Source organism: Oryctolagus cuniculus, chromosome 18 (assembly GCF_964237555.1).
Source record: "Oryctolagus cuniculus chromosome 18, mOryCun1.1, whole genome shotgun sequence".
In the NCBI taxonomy this organism is placed as follows: Eukaryota; Metazoa; Chordata; class Mammalia; order Lagomorpha; family Leporidae; genus Oryctolagus; species Oryctolagus cuniculus.
In genome coordinates this window covers 50,515,462-50,531,383 of record NC_091449.1, presented here as the reverse complement: position 1 = coordinate 50,531,383, position 15,922 = coordinate 50,515,462, and the positions used below count along the sequence as shown (strand labels likewise).

At 58.7% G+C, this 15,922-nt stretch overlaps 1 protein-coding gene across 2 annotated transcripts; it reads left to right on the top strand.

Moving 5' to 3' along the window:
• On the top strand, positions 1-15,822 carry FHOD1 (formin homology 2 domain containing 1). 2 transcript variants are annotated; one of them, XM_008257450.4, is made up of 24 exons: positions 1-288; positions 8,160-8,266; positions 8,655-8,719; positions 8,954-9,021; positions 9,095-9,200; positions 9,288-9,382; positions 9,615-9,726; positions 9,811-9,905; positions 10,001-10,144; positions 10,262-10,419; positions 10,501-10,689; positions 10,809-10,832; positions 11,170-11,223; positions 12,051-12,166; positions 12,252-12,847; positions 13,127-13,282; positions 13,481-13,663; positions 13,749-13,868; positions 13,946-14,107; positions 14,479-14,669; positions 14,749-14,941; positions 15,022-15,184; positions 15,272-15,460; positions 15,553-15,822. In XM_008257450.4, the coding sequence occupies exons 1-24, from the start codon at positions 88-90 to the stop codon at positions 15,633-15,635; spliced, it is 3,570 nt and encodes a 1,189-aa protein (XP_008255672.3). In that variant the 5' UTR covers positions 1-87; the 3' UTR covers positions 15,636-15,822. The 2 variants fall into 2 exon arrangements, with proteins under 2 accessions (XP_008255672.3, XP_002711656.3); XM_002711610.5 differs by lacking the exons at positions 10,809-10,832; positions 11,170-11,223 and having other exon boundaries at positions 2-288.
• The last annotated feature ends 100 nt before the right edge of the window (positions 15,823-15,922 follow it).

The following is a 15,922-nucleotide window of genomic DNA, read 5'->3' as shown; positions in this document are numbered from 1 at the left end:
CCCGCCCCTCAGGAGGCGTCCGGCCCGGCCCGGACCAAACAGCAGAGAGAGTTGACTCGAAGCTGCGGCCAGGCCGGTGGCAGAGCCATGGCCGGCGGGGACGACCGCGGGGACGGAGAGCCGGCATCACTGGTGACCGTGAGGGTGCAGTACCTGGAAGACACCGACCCCTTCGCATGCGCCAACTTCCCGGAGCCGCGCCGGGCCCCTACCTGCACTCTGGACGGGGCACTGCCCCTGGGCGCGCAGATACCCACGCTGCATCGCCTGCTCGGGGCGCCGCTCAAGGTGAGAGGCGAGTCGAAGAAAGGTTGGGGCGATCAGGGGGTTCAGAGTCGGCTCCCTGAAAGCCCTGGGAGGTGCCCCTCGGGGAGAGGCTGGAGCGAGTACTCGCCCCAGAAGGGTCTTGGATGGGAGCACAGGGTCCGCTGCCTCGCCTGCCCGGGGCCCCATCCCAAGTTGAGGGGAAACTGCAGAGGGGAGATGGGAGCTTGCGGTCTGTTCCCCCCTGGCTGCTTCTCCAAGTGGGGCACGCCCGGGGAGATGCTCGGGCTCCACTCGCTGCCTGACTGCCTGGGCAGCTACCCCACTCAGGGTGGCTGTTGCGGACCCGGGATCAGAGCCGAGGGAGGGACCTGCCTCCACCTGCTTCAGGTGAGGAGGCGGGACCACGAGGAAGGGCGGGCCCTGGGGGGCCTCTGGTGGTGGCAAAGGCTTTGAGAGGTGTCAGGACTGGGCTGGGTCCTGCCGCTGAGGGTTGCTCCCGCATGTGGGGGGCTCGCCCTGGGAGTGCCGGCGAGCACTCACTCCCACGGGATGAGTGGAGTCCCGGGGGAGCGGTCGGGTCCGGGATACGCGGAGCGTGGGAGGAGGAGAAAAGCCCTAGAGTCACCGCTCCACCTCCCGGTACACCCGCCGCCCGTCGGCCCGCGCCGGGAAGGGAGAGGGCGGGCCAGGCTAATTTTAAACCGCCGGCCTGCCCTCGTTCGCCAGCGCCCGGGAGCCGACTTGTGCCCGGTGCGGGAAGAGGCCCTTTCCCATATGGCCAGCCTCCCCTCCCCGCCCGCTAGCAGCCTTCAGCCCCTCGCAGTCAGCCCTTTCCGGCGCGCTGTTTCCGGGCCGGGACTCTCAGAGGCTTACTACCACCCCCCAGGGTTCCCCACCAGCCAGTCCGCTCCTACGGGTGGCAAAGGAGGGAGAGGCGGCGGGGGCGCCTCCCCTGCTCCCAGCCTCAGCAGGGCGCCCGGTTGCGTAAACTTGCCCCCTGGGCCCGGGGTCTCCCGTGGAATGCGCTCGGGGCGCCAGGCCCCCAGCTTGCATTCCTCCGGCTGCGGCCAGCCCCGCCTCCGAGCGCTGGCGGGAGGGGTGGGGAGATTATTGTCCTGGGGAGTGGTGCGTGTCCAAGCCAGACCCTACTGCAAGGCTATAGCTGGAAGGCTGCAGCATACTGCCCACCTCCAGACTTCCATGTAGCCCCCTATCAATCTCGTCCTTTTTCAGAGGAGCAAACTGAGGTGGGCCCTGAACAAGGTGAGAAGTCACCTCCCATTCAGGATGAAAACTGGGGTGGGGGTGGGGCGGGGAAATGGGTGCTGCGCTGAGCTGTTCCTGCCCTGGGCTCCTGGTCCAGAAATAAGTCTGCAGCATTAAAGAGAGTATTCTTCCCACTGCCTTACTTCAGGACAAGACCCAACTGAGACATCTGTCCTTCCACTGGGAGAGATGGGAACTCAGCTGCAGGAAAGAGGCTCAGGACCACCACCACCACCCCCCGCCCCCACCGCTCCCCCTCATTTAGAGACCCATCCCTGGGGCCTGCGTTGTGGCATAGCAGGTTAAGCCCCCACCAGGAGGCCAGCATCCCATATGGGCGCTGGTTGGAAACCCAGCTGCTCTGCTTCCGATCCAGCTCCTTGCTAATGTGCCTGGGAAAGCACATTAGTGGCTCTGCACCCACGTGGGAGACTCTGAAGAAGCTCCAAGCTCCCCCTGGCTTCTGCCTGGCCCAGCCCCGGCCCTTGCGGCCATTTGGGGAGTGAAACAGCGGATGGAAGATCTCTCCTCCTGTCTCTGTAACTCTGCCTTTCAAGTAAATAAAAAGTAAATGTTTAAAAAGAAGAGAAGAAACCATCTCTGCACCCCACCACACCAGGTGCTCTGCTATTTGTCCTCTGCTCCATGGCTGAGGACGCTATGGTGCTCAGATAGAGACAGGCACACTAGGTTACCACAGTGCCTGGAGTCAAACAGGACTCCTTGGCGCTGGCAGATTTGCCAGGAATGGTCAGATGCACTGTGATGTGCTCTTCCCAAATATAAACCGTGACCACAGCCCCAAAATAGAAGGCTGGAGGAAGAGGGACTGAGATGAGAGCAAAGGCAGGGACATCACAAAGCTGAGGGAGGGGGAGCGAGGCTCCTTCTTGCAGGAAATGGCAACAGCTGGTTCCTCCCCTAGTCCTATAAGTGATGATACCCCAGAGGCACATCTGCAGAGGAGAGTTGGTGAGAAACCCAGGCGTCCCTACCCCAGGCTGCAGGGCAGAAATAAGAGACCGGCTCTCCACTACTCACTGCTTCATTCTGTGCAGTTGTCTAGCTGGCAACAGGACACACCAAGTGACTTCTGCCCTTCAACACTGGGCACTGGACCTCACCATGCCTGTAGTCCCTGCCCCCTCCCTGCTGATGCACAGAGGCCCACCTACTTTCTCCCTGAGGCTCCGCCCCACCACCACATTGGGCTATGCCTAGCTCCAGAGTTCCCCTGGGGGCTTCCTTTTTACAAGATTCAGAGTTTGCAGGTCTGAGAAAGCCTTGCTCATTTCCTCCGAGTCTAGGAGGAAGCTCCTAGCCACAGCCTCTGACTCATCTCCTGGCCCTGGTTGGTGGGGGAGAGACTGGCAGTGCCCTGTGCCAGGCCTAGTGTCCCCAGGGGAACTTGGCAGTGTCTTTCTCCCCTCTGTGCTCTCCCAGCCCAGGGACCTGCCCCCGCCTCTCATCTCTTAATCCAGAGCTGCTCAGTCTCACCCTCCCGTCTGGGGGGTGGGGGAGACCTCAGGGAGCTTGCTCTGAGGTCCAAAGCTCTGCCCTATCTGAGTCAGCACTGGGTTCTCCCTGGGCTCTGGGCAGAGGAACCTGGGATGCTTCTCTGACCTTGCTGCAAGGGCCAGACAGTGAGGCCAGCCCTAAAAATCTGGTCATTGCCAGCAACTTTTTTTTTAAGATTTATCTATCTCAAAGTCGGAGTTACACAGAGAGAAGGAGAGGCAGAGAGAGAGAGAGAGATGGAGAAAGAGAGAGAGAGAGAGAGAGAGAGAAGTCTTCCATCCTCTGGTTCACTCCCCTGTTGGCTGCAATGTCTGGAGCTGCACTGATCCGAAGTCAGGAGGCAGGAGCTTCTTCCAGGTCTCCCACGAGGGTGCAGGGGCCCAAGGACTCGGGCCATCTTCTACTGCTTTCCCAGGCCGTAGCAGAGAGCTGGATCAGAAGTGGAGCAGCCAAGACTTGAACCCATACCCATATGGGATGCTGGCACTGAAGGCGGTGGCTTTACTCACTACACCACAGTGCCAGCCCCTACTAGCAACTTTGTTTCCTAGCTAAGGCTAAAAATCAGAACATTCAGGGGTGGCTCTGTCCCCCACCTCAGCCCACACTAGTTCTATCCACCCCTCAGAAGCCCTCGCAACCAGGAAGCCTAAGTGTGAACCTGAACTGCTGGGATATGGACAACTGGGAGGGTCCCCAGGGATTCTTAACGGGCAGATGGGATGCTCTGATGTTGAACTATGCTTTTTAGACCCCTGCTATGGGAGTCTCTTTGGAAGACTGTAGAAGATTGGGGTGTCGGGGCCAGCATGTCCTATCTGGTGGTCATTCTGGGTAACAGTAGCTGGGCTGCATCCTGGTGAGGGACTCCAGGACCACAGTTCTGGCATAGACAGGCACTGTTGCCCTCATGTGTATAGTGTATGTGTGGTGCTCTTTTGCTGGAATTGGGAGAGCCAGTTTAGGGTATGTGCAGAGTCCAGAAAGTTGAGGGCCATTCTTCAGCCCTTGACGATCCTGCAGGCCCCAGCTCTCACTCCCCCTCCCCTCCATGGTTCCCTTGATAACTTCCAAGATCTGGCTCTGTTAGCTCTGCTACCATTCCTAGCTGTGCTACATGTGGCGATTCATTGCTTTTCTGAGGTTCATTTCCCTCCCCTACAAAAGGCTTATCAAGAGGACCAATTGAAACAGGCAGCCCAGTGTCTTGCACAGAGTAAGTATATCTAATGTAGATTTCCCTCCCCATGGTCATCCATGTCATCTCATCCAGGAAGTCACAGTCTAGTTGGAGAGTAGATAGCAAGAAATAAGGTTTTTTTATTTATTTATTTAAAGATTTATTTATTTGAAAGGTAGTTACAGAGAGAAAGAGATCTTCCATGTGCTGGTTCACTCTCAAGTGGCTGCAACAGCCAGCTGGGCCAAGCCAAAGCCAGGATCCTGGAACCCCATCCAGGTCTCCCATGTGGGTAACAGGGGCCAAAGCACTTGGGCCATCATCCACTGCCTTCCAGGTGCATTAGTAGGGAGCTGGTTTGGAAGTGAAGCAGCTGGGACTCAAACTGATGCTCTGATATGAGATGCCAGCATTGCAGATAGTGGTTTAACTTACTGCGCCGGCCCCAGAAAGATCTTCAAAGTGAGTATCCTATGTTTATAAAAGTCAAAAGAAGCAGTTAACCAATTATTTTCTTTTTTCTTTTTTTTTATTTTTTGACAGGCAGAGTGAGAGAGAGACAGAAAGGTCTTCCTTTGCCGTTGGTTCACCCTCCAATGGCCGGCGCACTGCGCTGATCCGAAGGCAGGAGCTAGGTGCTTCTCCTGGTCTCCCATGGGGTGCAGGGCCCAAGCACTTGGGCCATCCTCCACTGCACTCCCGGGCTACAGCAGAGAGCTGGCCTGGAAGAGGGGCAACCGGGACAGAATCCGGCGCCCCGACCGGGACTAGAACCCGGGGTGCTGGCGCCGCTAGGTGGAGGATTAGCCTATTGAGCCGCGGCGCCAGCCTAACCAATTATTTTCTACAAGAGTCCTTCAGCATATACTTCTGCCCTCTCCTTCATCTCCTTGTTTCATGCCCCTGGTATGTTCATTCTCAACGGATTATATTGTTGTAAAAAAAAAAATCTGAGGGTGGATGCTATGGTCCCCTAAACTTGACTCTTTATATAAAGCCCCTTGTGACCAATTGATTTGGGTTGCCAAGAAAGCCTGAGACTGCAGGCTGTAGTAAGGGGCCCAGCCTAGGAAGGGAGGATAGAGACCAGAGAAGTGAGGGAGATGAAAGCCAGGAGGGAGTGGAGGGATGCTTTGTGTTGACCCTAAGCTCCATCAGCAGAGTTTGGGCTTACTCAGGCCTGGCTAAGCCCCAGGGTGTGAGAAATAAGGCCCAGAGGTTTGGCTCTCAAAGTGATGATCCCAGGAAGGAGCCAGAGCTGTGAGAGATAAGTGCCATCCTGCTGACCAGAAGTCTCCTCTGGGCTGCTTGCCTGACCTGCTGGCCCCCCAACCTCCACCCAGTACAGACAGCTGAGGGACTCTGTCACAGAGTCATTGGGATGGCTGTGTCCTCGGGACCTGTCCTGCCTCCAAGTGGAGTCAGGTATCCCACCATCCTAGCAGAGGGCCATCCTGTGTACCCTTGGGATGAGAGCATGCAAGTGTTCGAGCAGGAGGAGAGCAGCACAGTCGGCCTAACCATCCTGTGGCAGTGCTACTTTGAATTGTGTGTGATCATTCCTGACAATATACCTGGGTGTGTAAGCGGTTATCAGGAGTAATACGATTACCTGTCCGACATCTACAGCGTTTACAGCACTCCGCCCCCTGCTTTCCTAGCACCCATTGGAAGCTGTGATCCGATATTTATTTGTGAGCTGTTTCTGAGTCAGGCCTGTCTGTCTCCCCTACTGGACTGGAAGGAAGAGAAAGCAGAGACAGTGTCTTGTTCTTGCTATGTCCTCTGCGCCTAAAACTAGTCTGGTTCATGAATGTTCACGTGAATGAGCTCATCTAAATTTGGGGAGATTCCTGAGGGGGAAAGTGGCTCCAGGGGAGGTATGTTTTTCTACAGAATCCTCCAGTGCCAGGTGGAGGGACACGTAGCTCGGGGTGGGGTGGGGTGGGGTGGGGGAAGGGCCGGGGCAGAGTTTGCTGCTGAGTCACCACGTGGGAAGAGGGACCATGCAGCATGTGGGGCTGCCCTCCGCTGAGCTGGCCCTGGACAAGATGCCCCAGCCCTGCGGCCTGCAGCCCCTCACAGGCCTGTTCCCAGTAGATGACTCTGCTCCCAGGGAGGGTAGAGAGGCCAGACCCGCCCAAGGCGCCCAGGGGAGGGCAGGCAGCCAGGCAGGAAGTGGGACAGAGAACAGGCTGGAGTGTTTGTCATGTGTCCCATGTCCCAGGCGGGGGGAGGGGGGTCACCCAAGGGCTCCACAGGCTAAGCTGCCTGCAAGGAGCCAGGTCAGACCCTGAGGCATTGGCAGGGGTGCTAAATAGGGACCAGAGGAGGAGCTGGACTCCCTTTCCCCCTAGGGAACCCAGGGCAGCCAGAAACCCTTGGGCTGGGTCCAGGGCAGGGCAGGGCTGACCAAACAGCGGGACAAATGTTGGAGTTGACTTTCCCAGCAAGATGGAGCCGGAAGACCCTCTGCCTCTCCAGAGGTGGGCTCTCCTGGGGCCGCAGCCTGACCTCAAGGGCCAGAGACACTCACGTGGAGGGGCCTCTGCCAAGCCCTGCATGTGGCCCTGTGCCATGAGGGAGGTGTCTGGGAGAAGCAAAGTGCAGCTCTCGACTCCACAGCCACCTCACTCAGGCCTCAACAGGCACTCGGGGGCCAGGTGCCATGACTGGCGCCGGGGGAGGGGGAGAGGGAAACATGGGAAGTGGATACAATGACAGAGCACATGCCTTCCTGCTACAAATGCAGGTTTCAGGGTCCCACTGTAGGCTGACTATCGGGCTGGTAATATGCCTCTTGGAGGCCTCTGAAGTCCTGTTAGGACCATTGTTAACTGCACCTGCTTTGAGGGGAAGGCAAAAACCCTGGGGCCCTAGCGGGACTACAGGAGAAGAGCTGTGTGCTTTCGGGAGTGGAGCACAGGTGCACACACACACACCCTCTCTCAGCCATGCACACACACACAGCCTCTCCCAGCAGTGCACACACACAGCCTCTCCCAGCTGGGCTTGCAGCTCTCCACGCTTTTTTTTTTTTTTTTTCCCCACACTCTTAATACTTTCTGGGCTAATGTTTTGTGGCTGCAGCTTATCACCTCCCAGGGCTGTGAGCTTCCTCGAAGGCAGGAACTTCCTCCCATCTTCTCTTCATCTCCCCACCACCACCAGTCTACATTTGCGTTCACTGCTTGAACAAGCCTTTAGCAGGCAGTTACTATGTGCCAGGTGCTATGTAGGCTCTGCAGATACAGCAAGGAGAAAGGCAGGTGCCTAACCCAGAGAACAGTTAGTGGAGAAGGCAACTGGAGTTAAGATATTATAATACTGTATGGAAAGTCTCAGAGGGAAGCCCACACAGGGTAGGGGTGGGTATTGGCCTGAGGGGCTCCAGTGAGATTTTCCAACAATATTTATCTAATCCTAAACCAAAAGCATGGGTAGGTGTTAGCCAGAGAGGAGCTGGAATGTACAAAGGACAAGAAAGCCTGATGCCCAAGACAGATGGGCTTTGCACATAGTAGGCACTAAAGAAACTGCTGGTGCTGTGATACAGTGGGTTAAAGCCCCAACCTGCAGCACGGGCATCCCATACGGGCACCGGTTCGAGTCCTGGCTGCTCCACTTTTGATCCAGCTCTCTGCTATGGCCTGGGAAAGCAGTAGAAGATGGCCCAAGTCCCTGCACCTGCAAGGGAGACCTGGAAGAAGTTCCTGGCTCCTAGCTTTGGATCACCTCAGCTCTGGCTGTTGCGGTCATCTGGGGAGTGAACCAGTGGATGGAAGACTCTCTCTGTGTTTCTACCTCTCTCTGTAACTCTGTCTTTCAAAGAAATGAAATAAATTAAAAAAAAAAAACTGCTAAACTTCAGCGTATACCCTGTGTGCCAGGGGATCACAGCCCTGACAGCTGTTCCCTTTGTCCCCAGTTAGAGGATTGTGCCTTGCAAGTGTCTCCCTCTGGATACTACCTGGATCCCGAGCTTTCCCTGGAAGAGCAGCGGGAGATGCTGGAGGGCTTCTATGAAGAGATCAGGTGAGAGCTGATGGAGCCAGGGAAGTGAGGCCAACCCCCAGCCTCACCCCTACCAAGAGCTGGCTCAGGTGGCAACAGCTGAGCCACTCCATCTCCAGCCTGGGCCATAGGTCACCTCCTGCCACCCCAGGGAACTGTAGCAGGGGAATCCCAAAGCCTGGCTAGTGTTACCTGCTGCCTGGGACAGGAGTCAGGAGCTCTCTAGCATACCTGAGACGCCTGTGTTTACACAAACCCTCTGGTCTGGCCAACCTTCAGGCTCTTGGAGGAACAGTTGGGGAGGAAGGAGCTGGGCCAGGGCTGACACGTGGAAGTCTGGCTGCATTGGTGTGTGGGGAGGGACCCTGGGGAATGGGCTACAGTTGCTGACTAGGCCACTTGATTTCAGCAAAGGGCGGAAGCCCACACTCATCCTGCGGACCCAGCTCTCTGTGAGGGTCAATGCCATCTTGGGTGAGTGTGTAAGGGCAGCCCCTTTGCAGCCCCCCACCCCCAGCCCTTAGCCCCTCTCCTCCCTACCCTAACCTCTCCTTCCAGGGCCAGGGAGCAAAAGAAGAGATGGAGTGGGGATGGGTGGTGATTCAGGAATGCTAGACTCTCCTTCGGTGGGGACTGATGGTTGGGTCACGGTGGAGGGAGACGGTGTCTGTGTCCCCTTGAGGATTTCATCCCAACCACCCCTTGCAGAAAAGTTGTATGGCTCCAGTGGCCCTGAGCTCCGCCGCTCCCTCTTCTCACTGAAGCAGATCTTCCAGGTGAGGCCCAGAGGTGGCCTGGGGCTGGGTGTCCAGCCCAGGCTTCCCTAAACTGCCCCCATGGTACCTCCAGGAAGATAAGGACCTGGTACCTGAATTCGTGCACTCGGAGGGGCTGAGTTGCCTGATCCGTGTGGGTGCTGCTGCCGACCACAACTACCAGACCTACATCCTCCGAGGTCAGCCCCACCCCTCCCTCTCCCACCACCTGCCCCCACGTTCCCCACTACCACACCACTGACCTCTTCCCATCCCTGTGTCTCCAGCGCTGGGCCAGCTGATGCTTTTTGTGGATGGGATGCTGGGGGTGGTAGCCCACAGTGAGACCGTGCAGTGGCTGTACACACTATGTGCCAGCCTGGTGAGTAGCCCTCCACCCAGCCATGCACGCTTTTCCCACGGCTTCTCTCTTGGCCTCAGTCTCCTCTTCTGCAAAATGGGCTGGAATGAGTGAGTCTGAGCCTAGAAGAGACTTCAGCACCTGGGCCTGGAGCCAGGGTGTGCCTGGCCAGACTGTCTTCTCCAGGCCCAGCCCCAGAGCTGGCACAGATCTGGTCCCAGCCCCACTCATACTTGGTGACCTCTCCCCCCAGTCCCGCCTGGTGGTGAAGACGGCCCTGAAGCTGCTGCTGGTGTTTGTGGAATACGCGGAGAACAATGCGCCACTCCTCATCAGGGCTGTCAACTCTGTGGCCAGCATCACAGGTCAGAGCCTGTCCCTTCCCCACCCCCAACTCAGAGCCCCCTCGCCTACCTGTCTCCCCTTGACTGCTCCCCTCTCTGTGCCAGGCGCTCTTCCCTGGGCCAATCTGGTGTCCATCTTGGAGGAGAAAAATGGTGCTGACCCAGAGCTCTTGGTGTACACCGTCACCCTCATCAACAAGGTGTGGACGGGACCAGCACCAACCCTGGGCCCCGTGGGCTCCTGACCTCTGGTCCCCACCAGCCTCAGCCTGGCCTTCCTATCCTCACCCTCCAGACGCTGGCTGCGCTCCCAGACCAGGACTCCTTCTACGACGTGACAGATGCCCTGGAGCAGCAGGGCATGGAGGCCCTGGTCCAGCGCCTCTTGGGCACGGCGGGCACTGACGTGGACCTGCGCACACAGCTCATGCTCTACGAGGTGGGGCCGGGCAGCCAGACCCTGGGGCAGGGGAGGACAGAAGCAGAGGTGCAGTGTCCCGGAGCCCTGCCCGCCCTTGTGGGCCTCTAACACTAGCTCCTGTCCCGGTCCACCTAGAGCGCCCTGCGGTTGGAGGACGGAGACCTGGAGGAAGCCGCAGCTGCTGCAGCTGCAGGTGGGCGGCGGGAGCGACGGAAGCCGTCTTCAGAGGAGGGCAAGAGGAGCCGCAGATCTCTGGAAGGCGGGGGCTGTGCTGTGCGTGCCCCGGAACCTGGGTAAGCACGCATCCGGGTAGATGCGGAGGGGTTGGATCCGCCAGGCGGGTGGCCCTGCGCTCTGACAGGCCCCGCCTCCAGCCCCACAGGTCCCGCCTCCCCGACAGGCTCCTCCTCCTCCGTCACGAGCCCCACCCCGCTGGCCGGCCCGGCCTCCAGCCCTGTGAGCCCTGTGAGCCCTACCTCTGGCCTCCGTACCTCCGTGAACCTCTTTCCTACCATTTCCACGGCGCCGTCAGCGGACAGCTCCTTTGAGAGGAGCGTCTACAAGTAAGACAGGAGCTAGAGGCCGCCCCTGGAGTCCTCTTTCCGACTGTCCCTTCGCTTTGTGCCCCTCCATGGGCCTTCAACCTCCTCTGCCCAAACGCGTGCTTTCTCTCTCTTTCCAGACTTCACCAAACTGCTCCCGTTTGGTAAGTGAGTGCTGGGGGGGTGGGGTGCAGGGTTCGGCCGTGACCGGACCTCCTCTTCCTGCGGCTTCTCTGATCTCCCCGACATTCCGCCTGTCTCTGCCACTTGTCATCTGCCTCTCATCCCTGCTGCTCTGTCTGCTTCTTTGTCACTCTCTCGGTCTGTACCCTGTCCTGCTTCATGTCAGGTTCTCCACTTCCTGTTTCCTTGTGTCATGCCACCCCCCACCTCCTCTTCCCACTGTGGCTGAGAAGGAAACTTGATAGCACTGCCCAGCGCTGTGTGGATGTGAGCAAGAGGCACCACAGTCACCATCTCTTCCTCTTGCCCCCTGCCCAGCACCCCTGAGAGCCCACCTGTCCCCCAGTGCCCTACTGGGCAGGCCAGGCTGGAGTAAGTACAGAGGCCAGCTGGCCGCGCCTGCCATGCGCTCAGGGCTTCAGCATCGCTTCCCCTGCAGGTGGGCGGGGTTTCCACGGGCCCAAGGCACCCCAAGCTGGGGACTCTTGGGCTTCTCCTCTCCCAGACTTAGGCCCCCTTGGTACCTAAGGACTAAGCACGGGGAAGCAGTCCCTGAGATGACACTGTAACAGCTTCAGTCTGACATGGGAGGTGTGGATGCCTAACCTGGGCCCGTTCCCCACGTCCTCAGCTCAGGACTAGACAGGGAGGGGAACGTGCTGTGCTATGTCGGGGTGGAAGAGCAACCTGTGGCTAAGGAAAGGGCGGGGACTGAGGCCTGAGAGAAGCCAGGCGTGCCAGAGAGGAGGCACGCAGTCACGTTCATTATTTCAACATACATTGGTGCCCACCACTTGCCAGGCCCCTCCCTGGGCGTAGGCCATAGCTCTTAGAAGCTGCCAGTTATACAGAAGGAGGACAGCCTGGTGTGCCCATCGGGACAGCTGTCCTCTTCTAATGCTCTAAGGGTCCTTATCCAGAATCAAGACAGTGGACATGAACGTGAATAGCAGTAAGGTTACAAGCTGGATGTTAAGTAGAACTTCTCCCGAGTTGGTGGTGACCCTCCCCAGATGTGAGGACTGAACGGGAGCTGGCCTTAAGGGAGCAGATCCTCAGACTGCTTGGTGCATGGACTGTTCCCTGTGTGTCTGTGTGTGCCTGCAATTGGGGACAGTACCAAAGGCTCAGCAAGGCATGTGCAGTGTCCTGGGCTATAGCTGTGTCCGACGCCATGGCTGACAAGTCCTTCCCCTCAGAGCCCGGTTCCTGGAGAATGTGGCAGCAGCAGAAACAGAGAAGCAGGCTGCACTGGCCCAGGGCCGGGCAGAGGCGCTGGCTGGGGCCGTGCCTGATGAGGCTGACGGACACCCAGGTAAGCAGGTGGGTGGAGAGTGTCCACTCCCATTGCTGTTGCCCCACAGATGGCATGAAACTGACAGCTGCTTCCGTTTTTCTAGACACTCGAGAACCATGGGACTCCCCAGAGGCAGCTCCTATACCCAGAACACCCCAGAGCCCTACCCCCCGAGTCCTGCTGCGGGTCCAGCGGAGCCTTGAGTCTGAGCCCAAGGAACCCCCGACACCACCAAGCCCCAAGGATAAGCCCATCCAGGCGCTCCCTACCCGTGTACCCAAGCTCTGCATTGGGGACCTGGACTTCTCAGATCTGGGGGAAGATGAAGACCAGGACATGTTGAACGTGGAGTCTGTGGATGCTGGGAAAGGCGTCCCACCCCCACCCCCCCTGCTCCCTGGAGGCCCCCCACCTCCACCACCTCCCCCTCCCCCACCCATCAAAGGCCCCTTCCCACCACCTCCACCCTTGGCTGCCCCATTTCCCCCCTCAGCACCTGACGGCCCAGCCCTCCCCACCAAGAGGAAGACAGTAAAACTCTTTTGGCGGGAGCTAAAGCTGGCTGGGGGCCATGGAAGCCCTGGAAGCCGCTTTGGGCCTTGCCCCACCCTGTGGGCCTCCTTGGAGCCAGTGTCTGTAGACACAGCGCGGCTGGAACACCTGTTTGAGTCCCGTGCCAAGGATGTGCTGCCCTCCAAGGTAAACTCACTGATCTACAGGCAGCCCCCCAGAAAGCGGAAGGTCTGAGACAGTGGAGCTACTCACTCATTCCCACTGGGGGAAACTGAGGCAAAAAAAAGCATAGGCACTTGCCTGAGGCCACTCAGCAAGAGATCAGCAGAACCCTACCTAGAATCTCAGCTCATCCCAGTGCCTTGCGTATCCCAGATCTCCAGTTGTGGGATCATCTGGCCACTGAGAACCTTGGGATACCCCCATAGATTGTCACTCCAGCTAGTCCCTTTCCCAACCTTGCAGAAAGCCGGAGAAGGCCGCCGGACAATGACCACAGTGCTGGACCCCAAGCGCAGCAATGCCATCAACATTGGCCTAACTACACTGCCGCCAGTGCACGTCATCAAGGCTGCCCTGCTTAATTTTGATGAATTTGCTGTCAGCAAGGATGGCATCGAGGTGATTATTCCCAACGGTGGGTGTGGGAGAGAGGTGGGAACTCTGGTCCTCTCCTTTGCTAAGTAGGCACTTCCTATCCCTCCAGCGGTATACATGGGCCTGGGGGTTCCCTAGATAACCTGGGGAGGGGTCAAGACTGATGCCTGGGGCCTCAGGCCAGCACTGAGGAGCCTACTGGGGCAATGGCTGCATCCTTAGAAGCTACTGACCATGATGCCCACGGAGGAGGAAAGGCAGAAGATTGAGGAAGCCCAGCTGGCCAACCCTGACATACCACTGGGCCCAGCTGAGAACTTCCTGATGACTCTCGCCTCTATCGGAGGCCTGGCTGCCCGTCTGCAACTCTGGGCCTTCAAGCTGGACTATGACAGCATGGAGCGGGTACTTGGGTCATGGAGTGGGACAGGCAGTGGGGATAAGTGAGCATGATGACCGTGTAGTCTGAGTCCCTGGTCCCCCACACCAGGAAATCGCAGAGCCACTGTTTGACCTCAAAGTAGGCATGGAACAGCTGGTGCACAACGCTACCTTCCGCTGCATCCTGGCTACCCTGCTGGCTGTGGGCAACTTCCTCAATGGCTCTCAGGTGAGTGAGGGCACACGAGGACGAGGGTGTTGGGCTCTGGAGCGAGCCAGGCCCAGGCTCAGACAGGGTCCTTTCAGAGCCGCGGCTTTGAGCTGAGTTACCTGGAGAAGGTGTCAGAAGTGAAAGACACGGTGCGCCGGCAGTCGCTGCTGCACCACCTCTGCTCCCTGGTGCTCCAGACGCGGCCTGACTCCTCCGACCTCTACTCAGAAATCCCCGCCCTGACCCGCTGTGCCAAGGTGAGCACCAGCGAGACAGCGGAGACTGGCCGAGGCGCGGCGCCGCGCTGCTGGCTGCTTCCTTCCCCTTTCCCCCACTGGGGCTGCTGCGCCAGGGCTTGCTCAGGCTGCAGGTAAGTGTGCCAGGTCCTCTGCCAGAAGCGCTCTTTCCTCAGTCTGGCCAAACCTACTCATTCTCTGGGTCTCGGTTTAATTGTCCCTTCTGCTGTGAAACCTCTATTTGCCACTGGAAGTGGATGTGTGTGCCTCTTGCACTAGACCAGGAGCTTGTGGAGCAGGCCCAGGCTGGCCAGCCTGGCACAGAAGCTGCCTCAGGTAGGGGCTTGTCTGGGGGGCAGGGGGGCCAGCACATGAATCCCCTCCCTTTCAAGGTGGACTTTGAGCAACTGACTGAAAACCTGGGGCAGCTGGAGCGCCGGAGCCGGGCAGCAGAGGAGAGCCTGCGGAGCCTGGCCAAGCACGAGCTGGCCCCTGCCCTGCGAGCCCGCCTCACACACTTTCTGGCGCAGTGTGGCCGCCGCGTTGCCATGCTGAGGGTAGTGCACCGGCGTGTCTGTAACAGGTAGGGGAGTGGGCCAGGGAGCGGCAGGATCGCCACCACTTCCCCTCAGACACCAAGAAGGACCATCCCTCTCGCCTAGGTTCCATGCCTTCCTGCTCTACCTGGGCTACACCGCACAGGCAGCCCGCGAAGTCCGCATCATGCAGTTCTGCCACACGCTGCGCGAGTTCGCACTTGAGTACCGCACTTGCCGGGAACGGGTGCTACAGCAGCAGCAGAAGCGGGCCACGTACCGTGAGCGCAACAAGACCCGGGGACGCATGATCACTGAGGTGGGTGCCCTTCCAGGTGCTGCCTGCCACCCCTGTGACCGCCCTCCCCTGACCCCAGCCCACCCTTCTCCCCTCTCCAGACAGAGAAGTTCTCAGGGGTGGCTGGAGAAGCCCCCAGCAACCCGCCTGTCCCAGTGGCTGTGGGCAGTGGGCCAGGCCAGGATGATGCCAACAGCCATGCCAGCATGAAGAGTCTGCTGACCACCAGGCCTGAGGACACCACACACAACCGCCGCAGCAGAGGTGGGCCCCACGGCCGCTGGGGGCACTCGGGTGGGGATCTGGTTCCAGGGTTACCCTGGCTTGATCTCCTTCTCTGGCCTCCCTCAGGCATGGTACAAAGCAGCTCCCCAGCCACGCCCACAGCAGGACCCTCCACTGCCCCCTCAGAAGAACCGCCAGGCTCCAGTGACACATCAGATGAGATCATGGACCTACTGGTGCAGTCAGTGACCAGGAGCAGTCCCCGAGCCTTAGCTGCTAGAGAACGCAAGCGTTCCCGTGGCAACCGCAAGTCTTGTGAGTACACTGGCCCCTCTTCACTCCCCCTAACAAAAGTGCTGCCTGTCTTAACCTTGTCCACCCCCTCTAACCCTGCTCTGTCCCTGCAGTGAGACGGACACTGAAGAGTGGGCTGGGAGATGACCTGGTGCAGGCACTGGGACTGAGCAAAGCTCCTGGCCTGGAGGTATGAAGGCGCTGCCTCCAGGAAACCTATCTGGACCCTGGCCTGCAGGAGCAAGGAGGGCCCAGAGCAGAATTCTGGTCCCAGGACTCTATGCCCAGGGACCAGTGCCTTGAGCAGTATTAGCTGTATGTGTGTGATGTGTGTGTGCTTGTGCTCCAGGGACCCGTGGAGCAAAATAAAGTTTTCCTAGTTATTCCACGAGCTCTTTTCTTTCAGGGTCCCCACAAGGCTGAGTCTGTAGCACAAGGGCAACACTGCAGGATTAGCCCTTCCTGCCTTGGCCCCTCAATATC